General features: G+C 42.9%; 1 protein-coding gene across 1 annotated transcript in view; it reads left to right on the top strand.

Annotated features, from left to right (window-relative positions):
- Positions 1-13339, top strand: part of kcnma1a (potassium large conductance calcium-activated channel, subfamily M, alpha member 1a) — a 219611-nt gene that overhangs the window by 47007 nt on the left and 159265 nt on the right. Inside the window, exon 2 of the mRNA XM_056292393.1 lies at positions 5537-5704. Within this exon, the coding sequence (XP_056148368.1) occupies positions 5537-5704 (168 nt within the window). The remainder of the gene's footprint in view (positions 1-5536; positions 5705-13339) is intronic.

Raw genomic sequence — 13339 nt, 5'->3', positions numbered from 1 at the left:
TGTATATATAGCCGGCAGATGGATTCTCCCATGGCAGGCTGCCTCAGTGTTCTCTCCCTCGGCCCGAGCCTACCGCTGGCCACTCAAATGAAGTAGAAAGAGTCTCTTGTTTACATTGTCGTTTCTGATCTATTCAACCATCAGTTTGAACGTGCATGCATTATTCATGTGTTCCTGTCCGCCACACACACACACACACACTGCCAGCGAAGGTGTTGTTTGTTAGCTTCCATGTTCAGGTGTAGTGGTCATAGTTGCATAGCTACAAAGCAACAATAGCCCAGAAGATCCCCCATTGTCACTCTCATTGTCACCACAGAAGTGCAAGCAATATGAGAAAGAGAAACACAATCAAATGAAAACCGTCCTTTTATTCGCTGAACGGTGTAAATGGCAAACATTTCAGATACCACTCCATGGTTGTCCCTCTTTGGGAACTACCTTGTTGCTACTACACAGTATTCATTTTTGATTTCTGTGTTGCAATACGACCTTGGGAAACTGTCAGCTGGCAGCATGTCAGCATTTACCACCATATCGCCGTGACAAGAATTGTGTCTGAAGGCATTTGCGCCCCGCTGGAAAACGGATCTGGAGGAAACAGTAGCAAGTCTAGCTGGAAACGGGTAACCCTGTTTGACTGCCAGACGTGACGTTCATGACATAGTGTTGTTGCAGGATGTTGTGGTGTGTTTTAGCGTGACGGTGTCTAAGTGTTGTGTGATGTTAGCGGGGCTTTGCCAGTGTCCAGCTCCCAGGCTAAGCGTTATCTGTTGGGCTCAGACCAGTGCGTGATGTGCCAACACAGCATGCCTGGAGCGTTTTTAAGACGGCACACAGCCAATCAGAGCGAAACCTTAGAGACCCCCTGTACATAGTGACCAGCATGCATGCATGCTCACACACACTGACACCCACATGCATATCCTCATATGTGTGTATTTGCATCATGTGACTGGAGCGAGACATCCTGGCTATGTAGTGAAGTAGTCACAACTGAAAGAACATGGCTGAGAAGTTTTTTTAAAGGGGGGGGGGAGCAGTGGATGGACAGCAATAAACATTAATACGGATACATGTAAAAATATTTATACATACCTTATCCCCCAGCACCCAATATTACATTCATAGACTGACCCATACTTTCATTCAAGGTGGCATTCAGTAAAAATCAAGTTTTTTTAAGAATATTTGTGAGTGACATTGACACATGATTTTACAGAGATGTTGCTGCTGGACAATAGTCATTAGTCCAGGCACAAAAGTTCACAAGCCCCTAACATGAAACTGTGTAATGAGTCCATACGGCATAAGTAACTGAATTAATCACTTCAGTATGGAGAGCCCAAAAGGCAGGAGCAGATAATGATCTTGTGAGTAAGTCAGGCTTTTTAGGGCCGGTTTATTGGTATTGTTATAGGGCTGGAATCAAATTAGGAAAATGGCAGCTGTGTCCATGCCGTATCATTAAGAAATGTAATCCAATTTGACCAGACAATCCTCTTGAAACAGACAGAGCACTCTCTCGGGCTCATCTGTAATGTCACTAGTCTTTAGCCTGGCAAAACTTTCTCACGCTGCGGTCACTCAGATTTTGCATTGCACTCGGCCAACACATTGGTCAACCTAGTGGTTTTGTTTAGCCTGCAGTTATGTCTCCCCTATTGCCCCACACAGTTGCTGAAACGAGATGTGCTACCGAGTGTCTGTCGTGAACACAAAAACTACCCAACCCACAATGTTCTATTCTGTTCTTTAGATCATCATTGTTTTCGCATCATAAGGTCATCAAAACAAACTGTAGGAGCTTAACCTGTGCTGGCACTTACTGCCAGTGAGTTGAAATAGCATGTAAGCTGCTTTGATGGCTGTTTGTTTGCAAGTCTAAAGTGGCTGTGGGGAAAGCCATTGTAAAAATATTAATTGCTGCATAATAAATATCCTAGCCCAGGGTAACACGAGCCTGCCTCTGTGGAAGGGAGAAATGGCACTCGTCTAGAGGGTTAAACGTTATTGGAGTGCCAGGGATTCTCTGTGACGCCATTTGCTGGGCCTACCTCTAACCCGTGGTTTTTATGAGGCCGGCTGTGACACGTGCTAACCTTTACTCTTTATGTGTGTGTGTGTGTGAATAAGAACAACTGCATGTGTGTGTTTGCGGGTGCAAGTTCTTGCGTGTGTTCATCAGATTTTTTTTTTTTTTTTTTTTGCTTCAAGATATTTTTTCGCCACATTTACTTTGAGAAAAGTTAAACGTAATCCACTGATTCTGAGTTCAGCCAGAGGGACGGGGGATGCTGAGTGGTTGCTAGTGTCATATCGGGAGTGAGTGTATGACTGGAATGAAGCAGCTGCGTGCAGTAGCTCTGCCGAGCAAAGCACATCAATGAATAAACATGCATCTCTGCTCATTCAGTGAGTCTCAAAATTGATAGTTGAAAGGGCTGCATGAGAACATCAGCCTCACCACCCTCTATCCCGAGGAACAATGTACACAGCCATATGTTCAAATGGCAAGAGAGCAGTAGCACATGCACATAATCTCTCTCTCTCATCAGCCTATGGCAGATGGATGCCATTATGGCGTGACTGTTAGGTTGAATTTCTGCATCTCTACCCTGAGCGATAGTAGAAAGTCACGTGAACGTAGTTAGAGGGCACATGCATGTGTTCAGTCGTCAAGCACCAACATGCTTTCGTTTTTATTTTTTTTTAATTTTTACCTTTATTAGACAGTGAAGAGGCAGACAGGAAATGAGAGTGGGGGGGTGTAGGACATGCAACAAAGGTCGCCAGCTAGAATCAAACCAGCAACGGTTGCGACCATGTGGCCATGTGGTATATGCACTGTAACCATTTGGTTACGGAGGCACCCACCAACATGCTTTCTATGCTTAGTCTTCCAATCAACAGCACACTTTTTAGCAGCACGGCCTACTGATCAGTGAATTCATCCACCCACCAGAGCGCCTAAATTTGATCCCGTGTCATCATACATCTTGAATTTTCCTTAAAGGGGAAACCATTATGATTTTCAACATTATCTCTTATGTTCCCTACATGTTACCGGGATAACACGCCATTAGAAGCCGAGCAGTCTTCTGTGTGTCTCTAAAACGCCACTGAAATTGTGTGGAGAAGTGTGAAGTCTGAATGAAAACTACAACCAAGGGTGTAGGTTTGGCTTGAGAGTTGGTAGGGACACATGGGTGGGGTGGAATGTGTAGGAGGGAGGAAAATCAGGGGTTATAATATGGTTAATTTTGTAAACAAACTAAATATTACTAAATAGGTTACATCCTTAATGGCATTATTATATAGGATCTAATCTATCAGATTTATTTGTAGAGATCAATAATAGTGTATAGTCATTACAAATTTAGAGGCATTAATGTTGGTGTGTTTCAAACATTTTCCTATCCTTGCAAGAACATTTTAAACAACTTTCTTTACTCATATCTTGAAAAAAATAGCACAGAATAAAATCTTCTAAATGTCTCTTGGGAAAAAAAAATATATAAGCAACACCTTCCTGACAATGACTTCCACTTGTTGTAAAGTGCCAATATGTGTTCAAAGGTAGATGGGAGTTCATCAGAATTAATGAACGGTAGATGGGATCAGGCATCTTAAGGGAGTGTTAAGGAAAGCACAGAGAACACGGTTGACGGTGTCAAAAAGGATGGTTTTACTGAACAATATATGCATAAAGATATATACAAAAAAAAGGAAACTGACTTCAAAATAAAAAGAAATAAAGAGCACTAGATAAGCATTCTCAAAATGGTACTATTTACAGCAGGTTACACAGTGCTTCTCCCTCAGCTGAGACAGCATAGGCAGACATACCTGTATGCACCTTATCAGCCTGCTGAGCGACTGAATCCACACATGTTCATCAAAACCCTTCTCCCACTCAAACTCCCATCACTCTGTGACCGCACAGAGGAGTTTCTAATGAAATAAAGAAAATGCAAATAAACAGACATAGGCTATTAGCGGGCCAAAACAAAATAGAAAATGAATTCATCATCATCATCATCAGTTCTGTAACCTATGGAGGTCATAGGAGCACAGCTGATGCCTCAACAAGTCTCTTCCACTGTTGCGTATCCATCGCAGCTCTCCCCGCCTCCATTACGCTCATCTATAGCCATGTTGTTTACCCAGGTTTTTTTCGGTCTCCCTCTCTTCCTAATCCCTTCTATCAGGCCTTGCAGGATGTCCTTTCCAAGTATCCTTTCCGTTCGGCAAACGTGCCCAAACCAGTTTAATTTCCTTTTTTCTCCATTGAATTACAATGTAATAATTGTACAGATGCATTTTACATCATTACATGAGCTCTAAATTGGTTCTAGTTGACTTTACTGCAGCCCCCCATGTCAGAAACATGTAGGAAATTGCTTTATTTAAGGGAGACCATAATACGAATCGGGATTACATTTAAAAAAAATAAACTCATGGCGTAGTTTGCAAAGTTAACTAACTACCTAGATAGCGAGCTTATGCCCTTATAGTCATGCCTATAGCTTACTCTGGATGAGAACAAAAGGGAAAGCAGTCTCTTATGTTTTTTACAGCCAATGAGAAGACGTAAAAAAGACAAACCAAGTCTTTCTCTTAGATTATAACCAAATTACTTACTCTCCATCCATCATCTGTCTCCATCAATAGCTCAGTCGGTGTACTACCGACTGGCAAGGGGGTTCATGAGCAGTAAGCCTACTCTGCAGAGTGCACTGAGCCAGACCCACTTCGGCATTGCCTGCCTCTGATTGGTTAAGGTTTGGGTGGGCTTAGGGTTAGGGTTGACAGACGTTTGATCTGAAGTGGGTTGGAAAAACGCTACACGCATATGAACCTTTAACCCTCTCTGGCAGAGTATGAAGCGTGCGACAGCACCCAATGGAATGAATCAACAAAATTTGTGTCCGTTTTAGCTGCGGTTACAGGTCTAAATGGTGGTAGGGATTTTTCAGCTTTCTTGAAAGTTGGGACTAAAACCCTTCCTTCCTGGTTTGCCACTACCTTCACTGAGCTACATCGAAATAGGCAATGTCGTGTAGGAAAATGTGAATAAAAACACTATATACACCTCTTGTAGCAAATGACACTGAATCCTATATAAAGATGGAGATTCACTTTTCTGCACAATTTTGGCATTGTTTCAGATTCACAAAGAAGACTGCTCTGTATTTTGGCTGCTGATGGAGTGTTAGACTTTCAACATATATACACATATTGGGATAATATTAAAAATCATGATTGTGTCCCTTTTAAGAGAGAGACTTGACCTCTTATTTGATATAGGGTATTCCCTCAGCTGGCTGATGCTGTGTCCAAACCAAAGAGAGAAATGCATCTCCCCTAACAGTAATATTTATCTAATAATATTTATCTGAATGCACATGGCAAAACATGTGACTGTTTACACTGCCTCGTACAGTTTGTGTCATAGAATGATTTTAATTCTCTATTTTATATGTTCTCTAATACCCAACCTGGCCTCTTTGTTGTCCCTTTACATTTTCTCCAGGAGGCTCAGAAGGTGAACAACCCTGCCAACATTCAGGCAGCAGACGGGGCACCTAAAGGTCCTGATGAAAAGGAGGAGGTCCCTGCAAGTGAGGTGGGATGGATGACCTCAGTCAAAGATTGGGCTGGGGTCATGATTTCTGCTCAGACACTCACTGGCAGAGTTCTGGTGAGTACTTTAGATGAGGTGATTGCCTCTGAGAGCCCTTGTAGGGGATTTTTCTGTTTATTCATGCACACTTTGATGTCAGAATATTGCGGCCATGGCGCTACATGAAATGCATACTCACTCCATTGTTAGTAAGAAATTTCTAATATTTGTTTGAATGGATTTTTTCTTCTGATTATCGAGACACGTACAATAAGCTCACAAGCTCAAATCTGTTTACATTGTGTCGTGTTGACATTAATTACTTGCACATAACTGGTTTTGTTACAACCTTGGTTTTATTTTCATAGTTTTTGTCATCTTGCAAATTTGTTTAATATTATTTCACTCACTGGCTTTATTGTGGAGATTTCGGATACAGCACCACTGCTGGACTCAGCTTTATAATGGCTTCTTATGGGGTAACAGAACACGATCGTAGGAGATGTTTCAACAAGTCAAATTCAACCCAATTATCTAAACCACATATCTGAAGTGAAAATGAAAGTGCAAGTAAAAGTTATTCAAAGAAATGTAAAATATTAAGGTTAATCACATTGCTGAACTATATCTTGGTTCAGCTTGCAGGACTGACAAACCTGTACTAACAGTAGGTAGCAGTGTTCATCAAATAACTACCTGGCTGATGCAGCTGAGAAGTCTGAGATAGTGGGAAATCATGGACACAGTCTTAGGCACGAGAGCTTTTTTGTTTTGCTGTTTTTCAAAGGACCGGTTTTAGGCTCATGTTCAGTTGCCGTTCAGTTCAGTTACAAGACAATGTTGTAAAGCTGTGGTCTTGGGTCTGAAGTCTCCAAAATGAAACTGGTGAGTAAAACGATATAACTGATTTGCACAATAGCAAAGACAACAGAATCATCTTTCAAGTGCATTAGTTTGGAAGTTTTGCCCCCGCCAGGTTGCCTTGAGCTGGTTTCACTGCCAAGCTGGCCCTCAAACTGTGTTGATGGTAATCAGCTGTCTTGTACAAATATTTTCTGCACTACACTGTATGGATTTGTTGGGGACAATGACCAGTTTCAATATATATAGTAGGGGTGGAGGAAAAAAATTGATTCACTCAAGTATTGATTCTTTTTTAATGATTTTTTAAAATTAATTTTTATTCCTGAATCGAGAAAGGACAGTTCTCAAGTTCACTTTCATATGTGAAGGATGTTAATTTAAAGGCTCACATTTGTGCTGTGTGCAGTTTTCAGGGGCTCTATTCATTTTGGCCTAACATCTCATTTTATTGATTATTTTCTTCTTCTTCTTATTTATTATTTATTATTTTCTTAGCACGGTGGCCTCACAGCAAGAAGGTCCTGGGTTCGAACCCTGGGATGGTCCAACCTTGGGGGTCATCCCAGTTCGTCCTCTGTGTGGCGTTTGCATGTTCTGCCCGTGTCTGCATGGGTTTCCTCCAGGTGCTCTGGTTTCCTCCTGCAGTCCAAAGACATGTAGGTCAGGGGAATCAGCCATACTAAATTGTCCCTAGGTGTGTGTGTGTGTGTGTGTGTGTGTGTGTGTGTGTGTCGGCCCTGTGATGGACTGGCGGCCTGTCCAGGGTGTCTCCCTGCCTGCTGCCCAATGACTGCTGGGATAGGCTCCAGCATCCCATGACCCAAATTTGGATGAGCGGCTTGGATAATGGATGGATATTCTTATTGCGCTAGCTTAGTAAGCAGAAAAAGATAAATGTAGCACTTTATATACGTCAAAAAGTATTTTATTTACCACTTTTATGTGCAGCATAGCAATGATGCTGCTGAAATAAAACTCAAAAAGACTGACTGATGTGTGATGTGCTTTGTTTTTGGAAATATGACTCATCATAAACAGTCTCTGGAAGTGTATGATTCAATTTTTTCCCATGGTCTAGTGTTAAAAAAGCAAACAAAAATCTCAATAAATCGTAATATTGAATTGCAATACTTGTAGAATTTGTGATTCTTACGAATCCCAATATCGAATCGGCACCTGAATATCCTGATAGTATCAAATCGGGAGATAAGCATATCATCCCAGCCCTAGTATATCTATGGTTTCACCACTGGACAAGTATGATTTCTTCAAAGGCTTGCTGAGTCTTAGTCCTTGCCAAATCTCTGCCACTTGTTTGCCCCAAGTCAGGCTATTTCTCTGGTGCTGGCTAGATTCTTTCTGCTGCAGTGCACTCAGTACAGCATGCTATGCCTCAGTCTGCTGTAGTTAAGCTAACTGAGGTGACTGGCGTGACCGTATTCTTTTCCTTTTCCCCTGAACCGAGGAGGGGGGCTAAGAGTACATCTGTTGCCCTCTGTGAATAGTACACAGTGTAATTGTAACTCTTGTTAATGGTTAAGGTATATTGCATATGAAACCATAAGTTGGTTTCGGTCATTATGCCACTGTATTGTTTATGAGGGTGGGGACACCTGCAGTCAGTTGAGACTGAAGAGGTCACTTGATGAAGCATTTCTCTCAATAAACGTTGTGTCCAGGTGAACTGATTCAACTTCCTGTGATTTTCTTACCTGAATTATTGAGCATGCATAAAGACAATAGCTAAAATACTTGTCTATTATCCAATAGCGTAACAGCCTCAACGGCGGAGATCCATATCCCAATAAAAACTGGTTCTTTTCCAAGGACTGGGTTTTGCATATTGGCATCATTGGAGCTATTTTTTGTAAACCTTAATTCAACCTTAAAAGTCTTTCCCTCTTTCTGTGTGTAATTTCACTCTGCACTCCCTTCCTTAAATGCTCTAAATACCTTCTGAAAAATAACTACCCCCTCGTTTCTCTTCAAAGAGAATAAGGGGTAGAAATGAGGGGGAAGAGATTTCTTTTCATTTTTTGCTTATCTTGTTTATCTCCACTCCAGCAGTAATGTCTTTGACTGCAGTCCTTTGCTGTTGAGAAAAAAATCCAGTCACTGTACAACGTGAAAACATGGAGTATTGATTATCAAGCACTTTGTAAACTTTTGTTTATGCAGTACAAATAAAATGGTTTTTATTAATTTAATTATTGGCCAGCACCACATGTGGAGTTAGGATGTACAGTTGGGGTTTATTGAACGTTCATAAATATTTGGCACATATTTATTACACTGTGTGTGTGTGTGTGTGTGTGTGTGTGTGTGTGTGTGTGTGTGTGTGTGTGTGTGTGTGTGTGTGTGTGTGTGTGTGTGTGCGTGCATGCATGTAAGCACACAGTTAAAAATGAGAAAACGTTTTTTCATCTGTTATCTTTTTCATCTGTTGTCTAGCTGACTTGTTTATATGGTAATTTGTAATACAATATGAATATAGCTGTATGCCATAGTGTCCGTAATGTGTCTAGGGAGTGGATAAAGTGGGCCGTGGGAGTTAGGAGAGAAACAGATCCAAACGAAACTGCTAATGCTGTCATTGTTAACGTGTGCTGGAGTGTTACGGTTTCTTCACGCCTGGTAAGAATAGCTGGAGTTGAGCGGAACTCGGGCCTTTCATGGTGAAGAAGATGAAGCATCCTGAAGGGAGCTGTCAATTTACTAAATGAGCCCCTCTTTTATCACTTCCCCACTCGCTCAGCTCTGCTGGCATGGACACAGTTCCCTCTCGCTTTCATCTTCTGCCTCGAACACGAGGAGTCCCAATCTGCAGCAACTCTGTGTGTGTGTGTGTGTGGGAGAGAGAGAGAGAGAGAGAGAGAGAGAGAGAGAGAGAGAGAGAGAGAGAGAGAGAGAGAGAGAGAGAGAGAGAGAGAGAGAGAGAGAGAGGAGAAACAAACAGACAGGCATGCAGAGCAAGAGAGACAGAGTGGATGGTGGCAAGATGAGACGAAATAGAGTGTGAAGGTGAAAGTCAATGAGATATTTTTCCCTCGATAAGGTCTCTCTCTCCCTGTTATTGAGATGAAATGAGGGGCTGGTTTCTTTAAAGCGATTTCTCAGCACAAAGACACCTCGGGTGTATCGCCAACTGTGATTTGTGCTACTTGTGGTGAGGTTGGCAATTTTGCCCAGTAGGCAATTTTTTTCTAACTTAATGAGATTTAATGATATGCACTGCAATACGGTCTGAAGAGCACTTTAGGTAGGTTACTTTAGTACCCCCTTATGTAGGTGGGTTCCACACACATTTGTGAATGTACATTGTGTGTGCTGTGCATGCTGGCATTTTTTCCTATATACATGTACGCCAAGGCATTTTTAGGTGTGTACACACAGGCTTACTGTAAGCCTGTGTGTGGTGCGCATGTATGTGTATGTGTACGTGTAAGTGTATGTGGGTGGTTGGTTTTTGGGACTCTTGCCCTCCCATCATCGCTCCACTGCAGATCAAAATTGCGATGAGCATCCGTGTACACAGAACCTGACTGGTATCCATAGCAACTGCCATGTAGTGCTACTCAGTCATTTGACAGGGGTGGGGGTGGGGGTCCACCTGGACAAAGCAGAGCACCAGGAATAATGCATACACACATCTGTGTGTGCACATACATACATACAGTACATATACATACAAAGCCGTACACACACACACACACACACACACAGAAGACACACATACAAACACGCAGGTGTGATTAAAGCTCTATGGAGGTTCCATTCTAAATGGAAGTGGAAGGGAAGGACGGCAGATTGAGACGGATAGCCAAAAGGGAGGCAGAAAGGCAAAGCTCTCAATTGCTGTTCATTTTGTTTGCCTTGATGACTTTGCTGCTAGTGAAAGATCAAGTATATCCCCCAGGCCTACCGAATTACTTGACAAATTTAAATCCACCAGTGGCAGCATCTTGGCCCAGGAGTCCCTCACTGTTTGACTGGGTGGGACTGAATTACCGGTGTGAGAACAAGCCTTGATTTGTTTGTATTTGGAGCCCAATATGACTGGTTTTAACTGCTCAGGTCTGATGGGCATTGTACTAAATGAACAAAAATTCACCCTTACGGCATAACCATTTCGACCGAGCATGTGCTGCATTGAAAACAGCTTGTTTTTGACATCACCGGCTTGCTAAGAAAGCACAACTCTGAGCGATTGGCTGGCTCCGGAGAGGAGAAAGCATTTATTGTGGTCAACAAAGAACAGGAGGGTGCACCCAGGCATTTTTATGTGTTTGTGAAGTGCATGTGTAGGGCGGTTTTTTTTTTTTTTTTTGCATGTACATGGCTTCTCCATAACTTTGAGAAAGGGTTGCTGGCAATGCATTGTTTCCTTAGACTGGTTGTTTGTCATAGTTGTCTGCCCTCATGTGATCACCGCCTTCCCTTCAACCTACACACACACACACACACAGACACACACAGCCATATATCCGCCATATATCTCATTTCGATTAGGGTCAGTGTCACCTTGTGTGCTTTACAATAGCCAGGGAGAAATGATTGATATTTTACTGTGAGCCAGTGTTGCCTCTCTGTATGGGTCTCTAGCTTTTTGTGTCAGCTATCACCTTTACAATATAGCCTAATTAAATATTTAGCACCCCATTCACACATAGGCAGCTCGTAGTAAAGCTTCTCATCAGCACCAAACTCGAAGTGAAAGGGAAAATCATTGAGGGGGTAATGGACCAAATATAACACACACCCGCAAAAAATCTAGAAATACGATCATTAAATACTCCCTGTATTGTAGAGCAATAACCTAATTCCAACATTTTAATTCTCTTAAAACCAGCAAAGATACATTTCTTAAAGAGGTCATATGCGTTTTGGATTTTTCCCTTTCTTCAGTGTGTTGTATAGTTGGGCGCTGCATGTAAAACGTCTGCATAGTTACAAAGCCCAAAGTCCACGCTGAAGGGAGTTACTCTCGCCGACAGAAAACACTGCCTGAAATATCTCGTATTCCATCTATCCATCCATTATCCAAGCCGCTTATCCGAATTCGGGTCACGGGATGCTGGGGCCTATCCCAGCAGTCATTAGGTGGCAGGCAGGGAGACACCCTGGACAGGCCGCCAGTCCATCACAAGGCCGGCACATTCACACCTAGGGACAATTTAGTATGGCCGATTCACCTGACCTGCTTGTCTCTTTGGACTGTGGGAGGAAACCGGAGCACCCAGAGGAAACCCACGCAGACACGGGCAGAACATGCAAACTCCACAAAGAGGACGAACTGGGATCAGGAACCACCGCGCTGCCCTGAATCAGGAATCAGGAACACTTTATTTGTCATTTCACTTCATGCACTTGCGTACATGAAATGAAACGAAATGCCATTTCCCCCAGACCACAGCAGTACAACACAAAGACAAAAACACATCCCAAAACTACAAGAACACGCATAGCCAAACTAACACATACGTATATCCAAACTAAACAAAAAAAATCACTGTCCAAGGGAACGGACGCCAGCCAGGATGACTGTCGGAACCGCCGGTCTGCATGGGTTAACAATTAGCTTAGCCTGCCCCACTTCCGCATCCTGTCAGACCGCCCTCAGCATTTCCTCCTCGGGTGCAGCTCCAGGCAGGGGCTGTGGTCCCCGAGCCCACTGGACAAAGCAGACCAAGCTCTCCCAGCCGATTCAGCGCCAGCTCTCCCAGCCAGACACCCTCAACACACCTCCCCGCACTCCTCATGATGACATCAAAAACACCTCAGTCAACGCCAGGTGAGGATGCCACCAGACCACCCCCGGTGTTATTGGAACTGCCGGTCTGCATGGGCTAGCAGTTAGTTTAGCCTGCCCCCGCTCTCCCCGCCGATCCAGTGCCAGCTCTCCCAGCCATCAAACGAAGACAAAAGTAAACTGCAGACATGGACAAAGACACTGCATGGATGATACTGGGTGAGGCTGCCACAAATGTGAATTTGTGCTGCCATCTTCTGACACTGGCACTGGGTGAGGCCACTGCAAATGCAAATTCACGCAGCAATCTTCCCACACTAGAAGCGGATGATCCCCAAGGTTTGACAACCCCGGTGTTCAAACCCAGGACCTTCTTGCTGTGAAGCAACCGCACTAACCACTGCGCCACCATGCCGCTGCCTCGTGTATAGTCCATCGTTTTCTTCCGTTATCAATCTACATCACTATGTAACACATTTTCATAATGCCCATGTAGTAGCTACTTTGGCCTGCCCTCCAAGATCAACATCGGAAAGAGTTTGGTTAGCACTTATCGTTATGTCGAGAAGACGCCATTTTATGTCCCCTTCATTTTACCAAGGATGCTTCCTTAACCAGATACAGTTCAATGCTGGATTTTTGATTTGTTCGCCTTTCCTAAAGAAGAAAGCACCAGACAGCATTGGGTACAATTTATTTTTTCAGGCCAACAACAGCCACATGCAAATATGTTTGTTTGTTTATACTGGATTTTTGGCTAGGCTAGTGCTAAAAGACGGAGCTATTCCCTCTGTAAAGGGCCATGTTGAGGAGTCAGAAGTGCAAGCTCCAAGTAACATTATATCACTGAAATGTTTGTCTAGTATTGATAATCGAAGGAAATGGCTTTTGAAGACTGTTTCAGCGCAGACAGTGGGTGTATACAATGAAGCTAAAGTTATTTAGGGAGCTAACGCCGATTTGCTCAAAACAATGCAGCCATGCGCTGAGCAGTCAGATTACTTTATTACTTTTAGCAGTCAGATTATTTTATTTATTTCAACCATATCTGCTCAAAATCACAGTGTTATTTTCACAACCACCAAAGATAAATGTCACCA

The sequence above is a fragment of the Lampris incognitus genome, chromosome 13, assembly GCF_029633865.1.
Source record: "Lampris incognitus isolate fLamInc1 chromosome 13, fLamInc1.hap2, whole genome shotgun sequence".
Taxonomy (NCBI): Eukaryota; Metazoa; Chordata; class Actinopteri; order Lampriformes; family Lampridae; genus Lampris; species Lampris incognitus.
This window is presented reverse-complemented; position numbering and strand designations above follow the sequence as displayed.